The 20577-nt window shown below is 36.4% G+C and overlaps 1 protein-coding gene across 1 annotated transcript in view; it reads left to right on the top strand.

Annotated features, from left to right (window-relative positions):
* LOC149828879 (zeta-carotene desaturase, chloroplastic/chromoplastic-like) overlaps positions 1 to 20577 on the top strand; it is a 68379-nt gene that overhangs the window by 26893 nt on the left and 20909 nt on the right. Inside the window, exon 3 of the mRNA XM_090017777.1 lies at positions 16607 to 16741. Within this exon, the coding sequence (XP_089873903.1) occupies positions 16607 to 16741 (135 nt within the window). The remainder of the gene's footprint in view (positions 1 to 16606; positions 16742 to 20577) is intronic.

The following is a 20577-nucleotide window of genomic DNA, read 5'->3' as shown; positions in this document are numbered from 1 at the left end:
GTCTCTTGGAGCAGTAGAAAACAAAAGGCTATCGCTAGATCAAGTACTGAGGCTGAATACAGATCTATGGCTGCTGCCACTGCCGAAGTCACATGGATCAGACATCTACTGACTGAAGTAGGAGAAAAGATCTCCCACACTACCTTGCTATGTGACAACCAAAGTGCTATTAACATGTCATTCAATCCAGTACATCACAGTCGTGCTAAACACATTGAGATTGATCAACACTTTGTGAGACAGAAAGTTGAAGAAAAAGAGATTGAGCCTGAGTTCGTCAATACTGAACAACAAGTTGCAGATCTATTTACGAAAGGATTAACAAAGGATCGTTTTTGGACGCTCAAAGGCAAGTTGTGTATGGTTCACAACCATGCTCAACTTGAGGGGGGGTGAAAAGTGTATACTGTTTCGGGTTCGGGTCTGGATCCTATACCAGACCCGAGTTCATTGTAAAACTTAAACTTAAATGTTTTTCTTCTGGGTTGGGTTCGGATATTATATTAGACCCGACCCGACCCATGTACACTTAAAAGGTTTTTATACAATGCATTAGGTCACGATTTCTGATATACAGAAATCGTGACAGCCGCAGGGCTCTTTTGGTTATCCCTTCTCGTCTCTCTCTTTCTCTCTCCCTCTCTTTCTCTGTTTTCTCTCTTAATGCAGGTGCAAATGAAATTCTATCAGTTCTTGGTGTGTGTATGTTCACACATTTCTTCTCAAGAATTTTATTTTATCGATTATAGTATCTTGTTGAAGATATTTTTTACATGCATGTTATTGTTATGAGAATTCATTTTAAAAGGAGTATTGTTTTATTCAAGGTTTATTTTCATTACAAGTTTATTGCCTCAAAAGTCTTTTCCTTTTATGCCCATTATCTAAGTGTCATCATATGTAGACAAGAATTTTATTACACCTTCGTGTGTTTTTAGCCCTTTGTTGGCTTTTGCTCTCTTGGTCTAGTAGCTGAACACACTTGTCTTGAGTGTTTTTATATGTAGACAAGGCACGTTGATTCACACCATGGTGTGTGATTTTGAGCCTATGTTGGCGTTTGTGTCTTTGTTCTAGTCGCTTAAGATGTATGCCCATGGTTGACTTATTTCACTCATTTCAAGTGCTATCATATGTAGACAAGAGATGTATTATGTTTTAGCCCATGGTTGGCTTATTACTCTTGTTCTAGTAGCTGAACATACTTGGTTTTAAGTGTATTTTTTACGTAGACAAGAGATACTTTTTAGTCCATGTTGGCATGTATTCTCTTGTTCTTGTCGTAGATGCACTTATTTCAAGTATTATTATATGTAGACAAGAGGTTCGTTTACACACCTTTGTGTGTGTCTTTGGCCTTTAATGGCTTTATGTTCTTGATCTAGTAGCTTATACACTTGATTTATGGGTTTTGGAGGACTAATGAGGAAGTTGTTTGTAATGGATAAACTATTGTTGAAATTTGCAAAATTTCATTCATGACTTGTGTTTTTCAAGTAAATCATATTTTTGATATGCATATCAAGTTGATTTCTTAGCATTTAATCTATATATTAAGTGCTTATGGTTTTTGCCACCCTTATATGCAAAATGTGTATTAAGTATGTCTTTCATAAATGATTTTAAAACCTTGTGAACTCTTGGGTTTATTTTGCCTTAAGTATGCTTGGAGACTTTGTTTCTCTTGTTTGACACTTCATTACATATTTGAAGCATGTTTATTAATGAGTTCTTTGAGTATTAATTCATTTCATGATAAGTATATGCATATGCTCTTTATGACCTTTTTGAGCCCTCATTCAATAATGTTTATGTATATTAAGCCTCTTCGTAGGCTTATTGTGGTGTCCCTTAGTGGACCATCTTGTTATTCCCCATTATGGGGTTATATTTGTCCAACGTTGGACCTTATGAATGCATTATGCATTCTTGCAATTTATTTCTGCATAATTTGCTTCCGCTCATTTTGTTTTAAACATGATATATGATTTTGAAACTCTAGTGTCATTTTTGCATAATTTGCATCTCTTCTAACCTGTGCTAGTTAGAAATGTTCCATTTGAATAAAAGTACAAAGATTTGTTTTACTTGTTTCTTTGTTGTTATTTCACAGGATCTTGGAGATAGGACAAAGAGAAGTACCCTGGATAGTTCGGGAAATTTGAAGACAATAGGAGGAAGGCCTTTTCAAGTTCCATTGCATCCTTGCCGGAGCCTCTTGGAGTCTTGCCCTTTGTTCAATCTTTTCGTTTCCCCGCAAAGATTGAGGGGGGGTGTTAAAATATGTTGATCCTTAAATGTACATATATATATTTATATATATATATATAAAGATACGTATACATATATATATATATATATGTATACATATCTCTATTTATATATATATAAATATATATATTTTATCTTCCTAAAATACCCTCAAGGGTATTCTTGTAAATTAGCATTTTACGCATATTCCAATTGAAATATGCATTGTAATTTTTTGTTTTATTTTTATTTTTTGTTTTTTATATTTTTGGATTTCGTACCACATTGGGGGCCTCCCAAAAGTGACGTTGGGAGCCCCCAACGGTCACAAATGTGACCGTTGGGGCCTCTCCAACGTCTCCTTTGGGAGCCCCCAAGGTGGTCCCTTTTCATGCTTATAAATAGGGATTTCCCCTTTGTATTTTTGTATTCTTGAGGGAGCTTATGCTCCATTGTAATGGGGTTTTTACCCCTTCTCCATTTTTCTTCAATGATATGCAACTTATGACTTTATGTCATATTTTTTCCTTTTTATGGGTTTTATGTGTTAGCACATTATGTGCTTATGTTGTTTCCCTTTAATGGGTATATTTGCACTTCACGTGCATAAGTATGGGTTCATTATTGAACCCAATGTATTCCAAGTCACTTTCTAACATAGCGTGCACGTCGGCCAGGGAAGTGGGCTCAGCAGGAAGGTGGGTAGGCAGTGGTGGCCTGGTTTCCCAGTTGAAACCACAAGGGGTCAGCAGGGATGCACGGGTGGTCTGGCAGAGTCCAAGGATAGGGCGTGGAGGAGGCTGGACTGAGTTCAGCTCAGTCAGCAAGGTGGGCAGGGCACAGCGAGGTGGTTGGCTGAGCTGGGCGCTGGATCAGGAAAAGTGGTGGCGTGCAGGCCGGTCAGGTGAGGCTCATGTCAGCTGAACAGAGCTGAGCTCGGTTCAATGGGCTGGGGTTAGGTAGCTGGTGGCACACAGGTCGGGTGGGACCAAGTAGGGAGGTGAGTTCAGCGCACCGAATCTGGTGGTGGGCTGGGCAATGGCTGTCGGTGGTGCAGCTCCCAAAAACAAAAGAGTTCTCTCTCTAACGTAGTGATGGTGTGTGTGTGTTAAAATATGTACATATAAATATATATATATATATATATATATACATATACGTATATATATACATATTTTCTTTTTTTCCTTTTTTTTACACCCAAAAACCCGATAGGGGTATTTTGGTAAAATCCATGTACTTTTTACTTTTTAGGTTTTGCATTTTTCTTTCTTTTTATCTTTTCTTTTTCATTAATGTAGGACCACTTGCCCCCCCCCCCCCCCCCACCCATCTAGTTGTTGGGGCCCCAACGGTCATATTTATGACCGTTGGGGCTCCCAACGGCTAGAAGGGAGCCCCCCTTGTGGTCCCTCTCTCTTACATTTGATCCTCTATAAAAAGAGGGCTTTCCCTCTTGTAATGCTATGTTCAACCCACTTCTATTCTTCAATAATATTTGCTTTTGCCGTTTAGGCACTTTACCCCTTAGTGGGTTACATATGCACTTTAAGTGCTTGTGTTCTTGGCTCCTTGTCTAAAGAGTGCTTTGCATTGTTGGTGCTCCCGCTAGTTTCGTTACATAGTATCAAAGCAAGGTTGGTGATCTTCTTTTGGTGCATTGGGAACCGTGCCTTTCAATCTTTTGAAGATATCAAAAGTTATTCTTGGCATCCATGGAGCACAAATCAAAAGTGGAGCTCTCTTTTAAGGTCAATGGATCCAATTATCTTATGTGGGCGTTCGCTATGGAAAACCACCTAAGAGGTAAGAAACTTTGGGGTTTTGTTATGGGAACTACTCCCGAACCCTCTCTTGTGCTCACTAAAATTGAAGGTGGGGTTGAAAAAACTTTAGATGGCGATGAGCGCATCAAAGCTATCAATGATCACCAATCCAAAGTAGAAGATTGAGAAAGTAACCATGCCAAAATCTTAGCATGGTTCATGAACAATGTTGACCTCAAGAATTGTGCCAACATTACTAAGTTTAGAAGAGCCAATGAGGCATGGTTCTTTCTTAAGGGTATGTATACCCCAAAAGACCTAGCTAGACAATTTTTTTTGTCAAGAAAAAATTAGGTTTACTAGACAAGCGGATATGAGCATCCGCGATTACTTTAGTGCTTTAACCCCTCTTTGGGATGAACTTGCTCTTCTTAAACCCAAGTGGGTGGCACTAGAAGATATTGAGCTAAGAAGCGAATAAATTGAAAATGAGCATTTTTTTCAATTTCTTCACGGAACAAGTTAGGGCATCTCTTTTTCATAGAAGTAAAGCCTTACCTATTGAAGATGCTCTTGCTGAAGTATGTCAAGAGGAAACTCGTCTTGACTTAAGTATTAAGAGTGATGATATTTTGGCCGTTACTAGGCCCGGAAGAAATGTAAAAACATATAGACCTCCCCGTTTTTTCAAAAATAATGGGTATAGAAAGGGAGTGATTTGTCACTATTGTAATGAACCGTGGCATATTAAGCCGGTTTGTCCAAAGCTCAAAGGAAAGGTGGCCGTGGTTGGAGAAAATTCTTCAAAGAGGGAAGAAGAAAATGCCAAAGGAGGAGATATCAAAGAAACTCTTAGCCATATTTCCTAAGTTCTCCAACATCTTCTCAAGGTTTCCTCACCATCAACATTAGGAGCCGCCATAGCCTATTCTCCATCACCTCCAGGTATGTGGATACTAGACTCCGGTGCTTCTTTTCATATGACATCTCATAAAAACTCTATTTCTAATATTTTTTTCGAACCTATATCTTCTTATGTGTCAACGACCGATGGGACATCTTTAAAAATTGAAAGTATTGGAACACTTGATTTAAAATTCTCTCAAAACTTTTTTGTTCACAAAGTAAAAGTTGTTTCAAAAGTTAACCTAAACCTTTTTTTTGTTTCCCAAATTACCGTTCATGGATGCCAAGTCTCTTTCTCACCTAAAGATTGCACCGTGCAGGATCTCCAGTCAGAGAAGCTGATTGGGCAAGGCCATAGGAGGGGCGATCTCTATTTTATGGATTTTTTGACTCTTCCATCCAAGTCATTTTGTAATTTTGTAAATGTCAAAAGTATTGAAGTTTGACATAAGAGACTTGGTCATCCGAATTTTTTAAAGCTGTATCTTTTTCCTTTTTTGGACAATACTTGTAAAGACAAACACCTGACTTGTAAAGATTGCATTTTTGGGAAATCTAAAGCTATTCAATTTCCTCGAAGAAATTATGTTCCCACTCGGCCATTTGAGCTTGTTCATTCTGATGTATGGGGACCCTCCCCTGTTGTATCCAAAGGAGTTTTTTCATATTACATAGTTTTTGTTGACGACTTCACTCTATTTACGTGGATTTACTTCCTAAATCGCAAATCCGAGGCTTTCTCTTTTTTCAAAGAATTTCAGGCAATGGTTAAAAATCATTTTTTAGGAAACCTATCAATTCTTAGATACGATTTGGGAGGCGAATACATGTCCAATGACTTTCAAAACTACTTAAAAGAAAACAGAATTTGTCATCAATGTTCTTGTCCAAACACTCCGCGATAAAATGGTCTTGCGGAAAGAAAGCACAAACACATAATAGAGACCACAAGAATTTTATTATTTTCTAAGAATATTCCAAAATCTTTTTGGGCCGAAGCAGTTCTAACCTCAACATATCTAATCAATAGAACCCCTTCATCCTCTTTGAAAAATCATTCTCCGTTTGAAAAACTTTACAATATGTCTTCCGATTATAAAAGACTAAGAATTTTTGGATGTAAATGTTTTGTCCTAACTCACAAAAACGATAAACTTTCTTCATGGGCAATTGAATGTATTTTCTTGGGATATGGCGAAAAACAAAAAGGCTACCGATGTTTTGATTTATTAAATAACAAACTTTATATCTCAAAAGATGTCACTTTCTTAAAAGAAGAAAATGGTTTTTCGCATAACCTAAATGAAAATGTTGATTATTCCTTTTTGTTTGACTTGTTTCCTCCAGAAAAAATTATAGATGATCATGTTGAAACTATTGAATCTTGTGAAACTCTCATCGAGGATCATTTTGAACTTCCAGATGATGGGCAACATGACCTACAAGAAAATATACCAAGTCACACACAAGTTTATTCTAGAAGGAATGAAAGTAATCCTCCTTGTGCCCTTGAGAAATTCTCTCAAAACGAGTCGATAGAAGAATCCTCTCAAAGAAGATCGATCGTATTTCTAAAATACCTAATAGATTTGTATCTTATGATTTTTTCTCTCCAAAATTTTGAGCCTGTTTGTTAGCTCTTCATTCTTTTCATGAACCATCTCATTATAGCGATGCTAAACAATATGCTCATTGGAATGAAGCAATGAAACTTGAACTTAATGCACTTAAAAAGGCACAAACTTGGAAAATCATTGATCCTCCTAATGACAAGAAAACCATTGGATGCAGATAGGTTTTCAAAGTAAAAACTAAGAGTGATGGTTCTTTAGAAAGATTTAAGGCTCGATTAGTAGCCAAAGGATATGCCCAAGAATATGGGGTGGATTATAATGAGACTTTTGCCCCTGTTGCTCGAATGACTAGTGTTCGATCCCTTATTGTAATAGCTTCTATTAAAAAATGGTCTATTTTCAACTTGATGTTAAGAATGCCTTTTTAAATGGAAATTTGAGTGGAGAAGTTTATATGAAACTACCCCTTGGCATGAATTTAAATGTTAAAATTTTGAAATTAAAAAAAGTTTTATATGGTCTTAAGCAAGCTCCTAAAGCTTGGTATGACAAGTTTAGTAATGTATTAAGCAATTTGGGATTTATTTCTTGTTATACTGACACTGCTCTTTTTGTTAAGAAAACATGCGACTCCATTATTATTCTACTTCTGTATGTTGATGATATGACCATCTCTAGAAATAACAAAAGGAGAGTAAATGATGTTAAGTTCATGTTAAAGAAAACTTTTGATATGTCTGACCTTGAATTTTTGAGATATTTTTTAGGTATTGAAGTGGCATACTCTCTGCAAGGATATATTCTATCTCAAATGAAATTAGCAGCAAACATCTGTTCCAAGTCAGGAGTATCTGATAAAAAGAAAGTTGAAACTCTTGAAGTTATTAATGCAAAGCTGAGACTTGAGGATGGCGTTCTACTTGAGGATCCCACCCCCTATCGTCAATTGATTGGATCCCTTACTTACTTATCCATCACCCGTCCTGATATAACTCTTGTGGTTCATTCTACAAGCCAGTTTCAGCATGCGCCTGCTACAGTTCACATGGCGGCCATGATGCGAATTGTGCGATACATCAAGAATACCATCTCCCAAGGTTTTAAAACCCGTGACTCGGAACTCGACTCATTCTTTATTGACTCGTGACTCGGCGGGTCAACTCGGTGACTCGGACCGGGTTTTGTTAACTTTTGATTTTAAAAGAAAAACACTATATAATTTGTCTGAAACCATGTTTTTGAGTAAACATAGTCTCCAAATGTATGTAAGAATATAAAAACAACTGCAAAGAGCTATAGAGGTTTGCTTGAATAATTGAATTTGATATCTATACAAGCACTTTGACTAATTCATGACTTGAATTAGAGGATTTGGTCACCATGAGTTCAGCCTGCTACTACCTAAGGTTCCTAAAATGGCCAATCATATATGCTAGCTTGTTTTAAAAGTTTTAATTCCCTCTCTAACAAATCCATAAATGTAAAATAAGGATATATGTGCATATTGAAAGTTTACAGAATGCCCAATATCAACATAAATAAGCAATTTTCTCATATAAAACTATGCAGGAAATATATTAATGGCACAACTATAAAAAGACTACTAATATTTGAATATGTACAATGCTTGTTCACATAACAAATGGATGATGAAACCTAAATGTGACTTCCCATAGGCACAGTTGACCCTCCATATATAGTGAGAATCATTTCTTTAAAATATTTTGCTAGAATAAGTTGATAACACAGGGTGGACAGTAGTTCGAACTGTTAAAATGTAGCTCCTAAAATCATTGTAAATATAAATATATATATTTATATACATAGAGATATATTTACATATAATATATTATATGTACATATATCTCTCTATATATAAATACATATATTTATATATTTTTACCCGAAAGGGCATTTCTGTCATTTCCTGTTTTGCGCATATTCACTTTTAGAATATGCTGTAATTTTCCTTTTATTTTTACTTTTGTAATTTCTTTTTTTTTTTCTTTTTTATTTTTTGATTTTATGTGCATTGGGGGTCCCCCAATAGAGTCGTTGGGGGCCCCCAACGGTCACAAATGTGACCGTTGGGGGCTCCCAACGACTTCTTTGGGAGCCCCCTTGCACCTTCTAACATTTTGTATAAATAGGGGTGTTCCCCCCTTGTATTTTTCAAGCTTGAGAGTCTCAAGCATTTGCTTTTATATATTGAAATACATGCATTATTGCATGTTTATTATTTATACACTTTTTGTGTATTTTGTTCAAGTGTTGTGAGAGTGCTCTTGTGCACTTCTTTTATAAAGTTTTTATGCTTGTTTATGGATTGTCTCTTCGTAGACAATTTCACATGGTATCAAAGCTCGGTTGGTGATTGAAGATCGTGAGATCCGCCTTTGTTCGAGTGCCTCGAAAACCGTGCCTTCGGATTTTTTGAGATTGAAGTGGTGGATCTCGCTTCTCAAATATTTTAGAAGGACCTTGTGCTAAGAAGAAGTTGAAACATCGTATTGGTACGTCTTTTTTCTTCTTCTCTCCACGTCTTAATGGGTGAGAAAGAGTCTCACTTTGCCCTTGGCTTCAAATTGAATGGGTCCAACTATCATATTTGGGCCGGGAATATGGAGGCCCACATAAAAGGAAAAGGATTATGGGGTTATGTGCAAGGAACGATTCCGGAGCCGGAACCCAAGATAACCATAATGAATGGAAGTGAAATCAAGATTCTTGAGGGAGAGGAAAGGATCAAAGCTCTTGAAGAATACTCAAAGAAACACGACGAATGGGAAATGAAGAACTTCAAGATTCTTTCTTGGTTCTTCGCATCCGTCGAAACAAAGATTAATGCCAACATTATCAAATTCAAAAAGGCATCGGAAGCTTGGCATTATCTCGAGAAGATGTACACATCAAGAGACCTATCTCATAAGTATTACCTTCAAAAGAAGGCCCTCTCCCTTACTCAAGGTGAAATGTCTATTAGGGAATATTTTGCCGATCTTTCCTCTATTTGGGATGAGCTCTCTATGCTTGAACCGAAATGGAGTGGAGAGGCAATTGAACTCCGCCACAAGCAACTTGAAGAAGATCGTTTCTTCAATTTTTTGAATGGGTTGAGACCGGAATTTGAGCAAATAAGGTCATCACTTCTATCCTCATTTACTCCTCCCTCTCTTGAAGATATTCTCACCAAATTAAGTGGTGAGGAGACTCGTATGAATTTATGTAAACAAGGACCAAGTGTTCTTATGGTTCCTTGTAATTATGAAGAAAATAATGAGGTTAATGCCGTATCAAGACCCGGAAATAATGTAAAGACCTATCGTCCTCCTCACTTTAAATTCCAAAATCAAGGAGGAGATGGTGGACAAAGAGGGAAGCGGGACTATAGCAAGACTATATGTCACTTTTGTAAAGAACCGGGGCATATCAAGCCAGTATGTCCCAAATGGAAGAAGCTTCTTGCTATGGCCACCACCGGCGCACCACAAAAGGAAGAGGCATCATCAAGTGGGTCACTCTCGTTGAACCAAATAATGGAAGCCCTTCAACCTCTTCTCAAGGGAGCTACATCCGGTGCCGCCGTGTCTACTTCTTCCATTCCAGGTAAAGTCCCTTGGCTTTTGGACTCAGGTGCATCCTTTCATATGTCCCCAAACATGTTTTCACTTTCCGATTATTCAAAAAATGCTTCTCCATCCTTTGTTTCCACTGCGGATGGAACTTCTCTTGAAATTAAAGGAATAGGTAATTTTGAAACTCAAGATTTTTTTATTCCAAAAATTAGATTTATACCTAAACTTAATTTAAATCTTCTTTCTGTTTCTCAACTCTCGGATCATGGTTGTGATATTAAATTTTCATGTGATAAATGTTCAATACAGGATCGCCTGTCCGGGAAATTGATTGGGGAAGGCTTTAGAAAAGGCGATTTATACTACATGGAATCTCTTCGAGTTCCAAAATCTTTTTGTAATGTTGCCCGAAACAAAGATATAAACATGTGGCACAAAAGACTTGGTCATCCTAATATCACCAAGTTGTCTTACTTACATTTTGCAAAAGACCTATGTAAAAGTTCTTTTTCTTGTAATGACTGTATTCTCGGAAAAATGAAAAGTTTACCTTTTGAGCAAAGAACTATGTTCTCATCAAAACCTTTTGAAATTATGCATTCCGATGTTTGGGGACCAGCACCTGTTGTCTCAAAAGGAGGTTTTTCTTATTATGTTATTTTTGTGGATGATTTCTCTAGATATTCATGGATTTTTTTTCTTAAATTCAAACATGAAGTCTTTTCATGCTTTAGAACTTTCCATTCGATGATCAAGAATCAATTTAATAGTAACATAAAGATTTTTAGAAGTGATTCTGGAGGAGAATATCTCTCCAACCAATTTAAAATATATCTTGAAGATCAAGGAATCATTCACCAAAGATCTTGTCCTAAAACCCCCCAACAGAATGGGTTGGCCGAAAGAAAACATAGACATATTATTGAGACCACTAGAACCCTTCTTATTTCTCAAAACATACCAAAATTTTTTTGGGCTGAAGCTGCTCTTGCTTCTGTTTATCTAATAAATCGTTTGCCTTCTAGAATATTAGGAAAAATATCCCCTTTTGAGATCTTGTATAAACTCGAACCAAATTATAATAGGTTACGAGTCTTCGGGTGTAAGTGTTTCATTCTTACGGATAAGAATGACAAACTCTCTCCCAAGGCTATCCCCTGCGCTTTTCTTGGATATTCCGAAACTCAAAAGGGATTTCGATGCTATGATCTTCGAGAAGATAAATTATATGTTTCTAGAAATGTAACTTTTTTGGAAAATGAAAGTGGATTTGAAAAAAATGTTTCTCAACAAGAAAATTTTGATTATTCCTTCCTTTTTGACTTATTATCTAGTAATGATGATACATCCAGTGATGATGATATGTCATCAAACCATGATGAGAACATTGAAAGTAATATCGAAGAGCATAACCAACAAGAAGACGGGATTTCTAATGATCCTATAACATACTCTCGTAGAAACCAAGACACCTTTAGAAGTGCTATTGACCAATATAGTGAACTCACTCCTGTTCTCGATCACCGAAGGTCTGAGAGGAATAGGAGACCTCCCACTCGTTTTGTCTCCTTTGATTCCTTTTCGCCCCGGTATAGGGCTTGTCTTAGTGCCATTCATTCTTATTTTGAACCAAGAAACTTTGAAGAAGCAAAGAAATGTATAGAATGGCAAGAAGCTATGCAAAATGAACTTAGTGCTCTTAAAAGGGCTGAAACGTGGGATTTTCAATCTCTACCTATAGGAAAGAAAACTATAGGTTGTCGATGGGTATTTAAAGTTAAAACTAAGAGTGACGGATCACTTGAAAGGTATAAGGCTCGCTTAGTTGCAAAAGGGTATGGACAAGAGTATGGGATTGATTATGAAGAAACTTTTGCTCCTGTAGCCCGAATGGTTACAGTTAGGTGTCTTATCACTATTGCATCTATCAAAAATTGGAATATCTTTCAAATGGATGTGAAAAATGCCTTTTTAAATGGTGATCTTAATGAAGAAGTGTATATGGATGCTCCACCTGGCATGGAGATCCCTAAAAATAAAGTCCTTCGTCTTCGAAGGGCCCTTTATGGTTTGAAACAGGCTCCCAAAGCCTGGTATGACAGATTTACCAGTGTAATGCTGGAAAATGGTTTCTCTTCATGTTATACTGATACTGCTCTATTTACTAGAAAATCTAAAGCAGGGATTGTAATATTGTTATTATATGTTGATGACATGTTAATCACAGGTGATGATATACAAGGAGTCAAGGGTATTAAGTCCGTCTTGACTTCAAAATTTGAGATGTCAGACTTAGGTTTTCTGACATATTTTCTTGGAATTGAGGTTGCCTATTCGCAACGTGGTTATTTTCTATCTCAGTCTAAACTTGCTTGTGAGATTATTGACAGATCAGGGATTTCTGATGACAAAGTATGTGAAACTCCTGAAGTTGTGGGAGCCAAAATGAAGATTGACGACGGTGTTCCTCTAACTGATCCTACTCCTTACAGACAGTTGGTAGGTTCTTTAATGTATCTGAGCATTACTCGACCCGATTTGTCACATGCTATACACATCGCCAGTCAGTTTCAACATGCTCCTACAACCGTCCATATGGGTTCTGTACTTCGCATCATCAGATACTTGAAGGGAACAGTGAATAAGGGAGTATTCCTATCCTCTTCTTCTGAATTAAAATTGCTTGCTTATACTGACTCAGATTGGGGAGGTGACCCTAGTAACCGTCACTCCACCACTGGTTTTTGTATTTTTTTAGGAGAATCCTTGATCTCGTGGCGATGTAAAAAGCAACAGAAGGTCTCCTTATCATCCACTGAAGCCGAATACAGAGCCATGGCATCTACCACCATGGAAATAGTATGAATTCGACGTCTTTTGGAAGATATGGGAGTAGTTGTCAAAGAACCAACAAAGCTATGCTGTGACAATAAAAGTGCCATCTACATTGCCAAGAATCACACATTTCACGAGCGAACAAAGCATATAGAGATGGATTGTCATTATGTCCGAGAGGAATACTTGAAGAAGGTCATTGATCTGCCATATGTGACATCTGAGTATCAACTTGCCGACTTCTTCACAAAAGCTCTATGTTCGCCCAGATTTCATTTCCTTCTTGACAAACTTGCGGTTATCACACCGTAAGTTTGAGGGGGGGTGTTAAAATGTAGCTCCTAAAATCATTGTAAATATAAATATATATATTTATATACATAGAGATATATTTACATATAATATATTATATGTACATATATCTCTATATATATAAATACATATATTTATATATTTTTACCCGAAAGGGCATTTCTGTCATTTCCTGTTTTGCGCATATTCACTTTTAGAATATGCTGTAATTTTCCTTTTATTTTTACTTTTGTAATTTCTTTTTTTTTTCTTTTTTATTTTTTGATTTTATGTGCATTGGGGGTCCCCCAATAGAGTCGTTGGGGGCCCCCAACGGTCACAAATGTGACCGTTGGGGGCTCCCAACGACTCCTTTGGGAGCCCCCTTGCACCTTCTAACATTTTGTATAAATAGGGGTGTTCCCCCCTTGTATTTTTCAAGCTTGAGAGTCTCAAGCATTTGCTTTTATATATTGAAATACATGCATTATTGCATGTTTATTATTTATACACTTTTTGTGTATTTTGTTCAAGTGTTGTGAGAGTGCTCTTGTGCACTTCTTTTATAAAGTTTTTATGCTTGTTTATGGATTGTCTCTTCGTAGACAATTTCACACGAACAACATGGCGATTTTATTCTATGGATTTAAATGCTTTTTTATCTTTAAATGATTTTTATTTTCTTTTTTATACAAAATCTGGGGGTAACCCTTGTTAAAATATATGTACTTATATATTTCGAAACTGTAATTTGAAACTCAAAAAACAAATTTCAAACATCCCAAAACTCGCCCGAGTCAGGCCGAGTCAAGCCCGAGTTTTGGCAAACCGAGTTTGCCTTACCGTGTTGACTCGCTGGAGGGTCGAACCGAGTCAACGAGTTGACTCAGCGAGTTTTAAAATACTGCCATCTCCAAAGGGCTTTTCTTATCCTCTTCATCTCTTGAATTAACTGCTTTTACTGATGATGACTGGGGAGAAAATCCCAATGATCGAATCTCAACTACTGGGTTTTGCATTTTTTTAGGTGAATCTCTCATTTTGTAGAGATGTAAGAAGCAGCAAAAGGTTTCACTATCATCCACTGAAGTTGAATATGGGCCATGACAATGACAACTATGGAAATCGTATGGCTTAGAAGTCTCCTTTGTGACATGGGCGTTCTCATTACATCCTCTACCAAGATGTGTTGTGATAACAAAAACACGATCTACATTGCAAGCGATCATACATTTCACAAGCGGACGAAGCATATTGAAATGGATTGCCGTTATGTTCAAGACGAATATCTCAGATGAACTATGACATTACCATATGTTACTTCAGAATATTAGCTGGCTGACTTCTTCACCAAAGCGCTTTCAACTCCGCGTTTTTTGTTTCTTCTTAGCAAACTTTCGGTCTTCTCCCCGTAAAGTTTGAGGAGGCGTGTTAAAATATGTACATATAAATATATATCTATACATATGCTTATATATATACATGTGTATATATATATATACATATTTTCTTTTTTCCTTTTTTTTTTACACCCCAAAACCCGATAAGGGTATTTTGGTAAAATTCATGTACTTTTTACTTTTTAGGTTTTGCATTTTTCTTTCTTTTTATCTTTTCTTTTTTTTTTTCTTTTTCATTAATGTATGACCACTTGGGGCCCCCAACCATCTAGTAGTTGGGGCCCCAACGACTAGAAGGGAGCCCCCTTGTGGTCCCTCTCTCTTACATTTGATCCTCTATAAAAAGAGGGCTTTCCCTCTTGTAATGCTATGGGTTTTTCAACCCACTTCTCTTCTTCTTCAATAATATTTGCTTTTGCCGTTTAGGCACTTTACCCCTTAGTGGGTTACGTATGCACTTTAAGTGCTTGTGTTCTTGGCTCCTTGTCTAAAGAGTGCTTTGCATTGTTGGTGCTCCCCCTAGTTTCATTAAGGGGGGGGAGCAATATGATAGAGAGAGCAAGAAGGGAGGAGAGTTGCGAATGAGTGTGAACGATGGAAGAGAAGGCCTTTAAATAGGGAGTTTATAAGGCCTTGGTGTTGCCAAACGGCAACACCAAGCCATCTTCGTGGGTGGTCATCATATAACAAGTGTTAACCAAGCTAACACTTGTTAATTTTCACCAAAACCATGGTTGTAAACCCATGTGCGATGTGGCGAGGGGTGAATGGGTTTGGATCTGGAGCAGATCTAGTCCCAAATCCAAGTTGACCCAACCAGACTTAGTCTGGTTGGTTTAGTCCAGTTTGGGCTTTTAGTTTAGTTGGATTAGTTACCTCAACTATTTAGGAAACCAAACCATTTTTTTTAAACTATATTGTTTTATTGAATTAAACAAAGATATATATATATATATATAAAATATATATATATATATATAAATAAATATAAATAAAAATATATATATATATATATATATATATATATTATGATCCTGCTTAAATTATCAATTCCAAAAATATCCCTCATGTATTTTACAACTTTTGGTTATGCCCATACTCGGTTAGAAAATTTTCACTATGCCCTAAATCTTGTAAAACATGTTTCGGCTCGTACGAACTCGGATTTCGACAAAATCACTTTTGTTCTCTTTGAATTTTCGATGTGAATGCTACTGTATTCTCGAATAACATAAATTAGATATTTGAAAATATAAATTACAGTTTTTCCATAACTTCAAATTTTCGATGTGAATGTCACTTTTATTTTAGTTTTTATTTTTGTTCTATTTTGATTCTCATTCAATTCTTATATTGCTTTTTTTTATTCCTCACTTCCCGCTTCCTATACGTTTTAAAATGCATCGCTTCTTGCTTCCGCTTCCTGTATCGTTTCCCGCTTCTGCTTCCTAGTCAGGCAACCTTGGAAAAAACAATCACAGTTGGAAATCACAATCACAACTTGTACTTTTTCATGTTCCACTAACCTTGAAAAAGTATGGTGATTTACAATCATAGGAGGATCCTAGAATCACAGGGCATTGAAAACATGCCATAGTGTTACATAACCGGAATAGCATTTGTACAACAAGAACATGTTTATATAGTCCTGCACTCAATAATGTGAATGAATCAAAGAGCTTTATGTGCATAGCCTAGGGACAGCTTATTTGGAGCATTATCTTTTTTGATATAGATATAAAAGGGTCTTAACTTTTGCGTCCTTTTTGTTTGATAAAAATGTACAAAATAATGAAAATTTTATGGGGTTGCTAGAGAGCTGTGTAAAATGCACTGTGTTATTACGTGTTGATTCTTTGATTGGTTAGCTCCTTTCATTGCATGCTAAAAGAAGAAACATATGACCTTGATGCAGTGTATAATGCAAGCATAGTTCTTCAATTCATTGTTACTCCATAATACTTTTTTATATATACTTACCTAAAAGGTATGACTTTGTTATTTTGCAGGTTGACATCTATGAATCACATTCATTCATAGGTGGAAAAGTGGGTTCTTTTGTAGACAGGCGTGGAAACCACATCGAGATGGGGCTTCATGTATTTTTTGGTTGCTACAACAACCTTTTCCGGTTGATGAAAAAGGTTAGAATAATGTAAGTCGTATTTGTGGTCATGATTCTAGAATTGTGAATTTGAAGCTATTTTGTACGTTTTGACTATAGTTACTAGAAGTGCCTCCTTAGGGTAGGAAGCATGCCTCCGAAGTAAGAAGAGCCATGTGACCTCTAAGGGGGGGAAGCACCAGGAAATGTGGGGATCTGAAGCTCATTTCCTCTCTGATGAAAAACCAATGTAACAGTATTGGCAGTATATCGCCAATATAACGCGACATATCGTCACAGTCACAAACCTAGAAGTTTACTAAAAAATAAGGAAAAAAAACTAGGTATCATGATATATCATGATATGTGTTGTCGATAAAACCACAATAATGACCTTTTTTTCCCTTCTTTTATCAAAATTGAGACTTCCAAATGATATATTGATTAAGGGAAAAAAACAACGATTTTTCCGGGAGATTCAGTTGCCATTGCCAAAGGTTAAAAGTTCATAATTTTTCCATTTCCCTTTCTGTTGTCCTTTCCTTTTTTGTCTCTCTTTGTCCTTTTCCCTATCAGGCATATTTTCTGGTGAAGGTCTTTGATTGACGACCAAAAACTTACTCCCCAGCAGCTCATCAAGAATTTGTGGGTCAAGGTTGGAGTAGATCATCTTCTTTCCTCTTGCTGGTAATTCCTCGATCTTGTCCTGTGTCAAACTTGACATACTCATTTCATAATCACAGATAAAATACTGCAACATGATCAACCATCAATATGCAGTGTGTGCTTTCAAGAGACAAACTCAAACAGCTAACATCATCTTAGCACATAGGGAATAGATCAAAACAAATTGTTGTTTGGTGAGACATGTAGACTTCGTGCAAGAGAAAATGTTTCAAGCATTATCAGAGCTTAATGCAAGCAGGAACCTCTTTCTCTAAACATCAGGGTCATTTAGAACCTTTTTGTCGATCCTACGGCTTTGCATTACCACATGTATAAATTGTTGACTATAGATTTTTTAAAGGTCACCTCAATATTTTGTTAATTTCATATGCTCTTTAGCCACACACGATTAAAGAGGTCAGTTCTGAACTTTAGCAACAAAGATATACTGCCTTTGTCCATTCTGAAGTTTCAAATGTCCCAAGAAATGATGATATATAAATTTGTTGTCATGACAGTCATCCACTTAGCACTTTAGTCACTGCTTTTGCAGCTACGGGAATGTAATGCCATAAGCACATCGTATAAGGTGGAAAATGTGTTTTAACTTAATTAGAAAGGGAAACAATAATTATGGTTTATGTAATTTCTTTTGCTTTTCAAGTAATTATAAATATTCTCTATTTCTATCTTTTTTAAGATTAATTGATGCTTTCAGTTAGTGAAATTAATTTCATGGTTCAAGTTTACTGATTTTTTTTTACATATTTCAATAGTGTTTAGGTTATCGATAGATTAACGCCATATAGGCTATATATATAGCTGATATACACTCCCCCTCATTTCTCACTCACTTCCTATACTTTTCTTATATTATATATTATTTTTGTCTATAACAAGTCTTATGTTTGCTTCCATGTTGATTTTGTATCGCTTTCTACTTGTTTCCATGTCATTTCCTGTTCACTTCAACTTGTGCTTCCAGATCACGTCTTGCGTGTTTCCTTTTTCGTTTTCCACGTGCTTCCACAACCACTTAAAAAATGAATTCCCCTTTGTGCTTCATAGTACTTTTTAACACTTAGGTGCCAATTGTATCCACTAGGATTGCAAGTGGGTACTATGGAGGATCAGATAGCCATGAATGAATGCAAGAGAAAGAAGGCATACAAAGATTTCAAAGAATGAACATGTTACAACATAAAGGGAGTCGACCACTTAGGATACACTAGAAGACAAAAGAGATTGACTAAAGACCCTAATGGTACAGTTACATGAATACACCTCTAATGTAAACATATATACAAAAGTAAGAGGCTCGCATACATGTTAGTAATAAGGGCATTACATTCCTCAACAGGTACATCTTTTATATTTGAAAGTGATATTTTCCTTTAGTTATGTATAATGCACTATAATATTGCAACATTTTTGCGATATGGAGTTATATTATACTTTACCTTTTTCCTTTTTAAGATTTTGGCATATTTGGCAACTACTTTTGGAAGCTTCAAAAGTATGAAAGTACTTATCCCCCTTTTTACTCTATCTTTCTCCTTAAAAAATAGGAAATTAGTTGACTCCTTTCTATTCTTAATCTTAGGAACTCTCTCTCTCTCAACATGTGAAATTATCAGATAATAAAAATTACAATCTCTTCATGTTAGGAACAAATTTACAATTTTAATATTCATATTTTCTAGCCTACTGACATCCAAACAATACCATTCGTGGTGAAATCTTCCCCCCCTAACGAAATAGAACCAATCAAATTGGACATGGATGCAACATGCTTCTCCAGTGTATGACACTTTGATATCCACAAAATGTAGTGCCATATTGAGAATCATTTTGTGCATAGCAGCAATGAAGCTTTGCAATATTTTGGGAAGTTTGTCATTTTTTTTTAATTTCTAGCACCTATTACGTATGCAACAATTATGTTCTTGTTGTAGTATTTTCATGTACTTTTGAGTCTTTTAGCATGATTATTTCTGTAAGCTTGATATGTACGCTTTATTTCTAGCTCTAGTGTTAATTATGTTATCAACTGTCTTACTGTGAATAGGCAATCCCACTATCTCTGTCTGCAGGACAAGTTGGATCTAGAATTTTAGTTAATAATCAAGCTTTTCTCTTGTTTGCAAGGCTTTTCTGGATAAGTGTAGCTAAGTATGAATGCAATCGTTCATGCACAAAGTTGAAGTTTTACAATAAAAAGGCAGGTGAGAAATGTGAAGGAAAAAATCATTATAAATTCCAGCAACCTGGATAAGATGGCTCTTCTCAACTTAACCCAACATTTGAGTTGGGACTTCTGAAGTTGCTTTGATTTCAGGTGCACTGACTGCCTGTAGTCTATAAACCAGGTTGATCTGGGTATGCTATCAAGAATTTGTCATGTTTCAAGGTTGAAATTAATTTCAAACTTCAAATTACCATTTGAATAGCATGAGCTTGAGTAATCAAATCTAGTTCAATATCTGACCCAATATGATTAACCTTCTTTCACTATTAGTTGGTCCTGTAAGATTTTTTGGGTCATTTAAAGTGTATATGGAGCATACTGAAACCTAGGACTTCACTTAGTTACATTAAATCTGGTGCCAACCTGTTTTAGATCTGAATTTTGGGACAGGTAAGTCTATGCATGTTGCATCTCGATCTAGGTCGCATGATCGTGGTTCATTTCAGATCTGAATCTGGGTATCCCAAAGGCCTGATCTGAAATCAGTCGTCTGGATCTGACCTGAAATAGACCTGTTTGTAGCCGTATCTTTCAGAAGTAATTGTTAGTGCACAGACATACTCATATTTCCATCACTAGGAGAAAATATACTTAAGTTGAAGATAAGAAGGCAGACATTATTATTGTTGGGTTATCGATGAGGGTTTCAGCAGGAAATGAAACTATGTCACACGGACTCTTCTAACAGGGCACCGCACCCGCACCTAAGCGGGTGCGACACTTGGACACAGGTTCCTTTGTGTTAGGTGAAGTCAAACACACTGAGGTCCATTTCTATCCAAAAGTAGATTCAGTTAACCCTAATCAAGTCCATTTCTCTCTCTCTCTCTCTCTCTCTCTATATATATATATATATATATATATATATATATCCTCCCCGCACCCCCACACCCAAGTTTTTTAAAGTGCCACATCCGCAACTGTACCTGCACTCGCATCCGCATCCGCACCCGCACCCGCAC

The sequence above is a fragment of the Nuphar pumila genome, chromosome 9 (assembly GCF_984573655.1).
Source record: "Nuphar pumila chromosome 9, dmNupPumi1.hap1.1, whole genome shotgun sequence".
Classification (NCBI taxonomy): Eukaryota; Viridiplantae; Streptophyta; class Magnoliopsida; order Nymphaeales; family Nymphaeaceae; genus Nuphar; species Nuphar pumila.
This window is presented reverse-complemented; position numbering and strand designations above follow the sequence as displayed.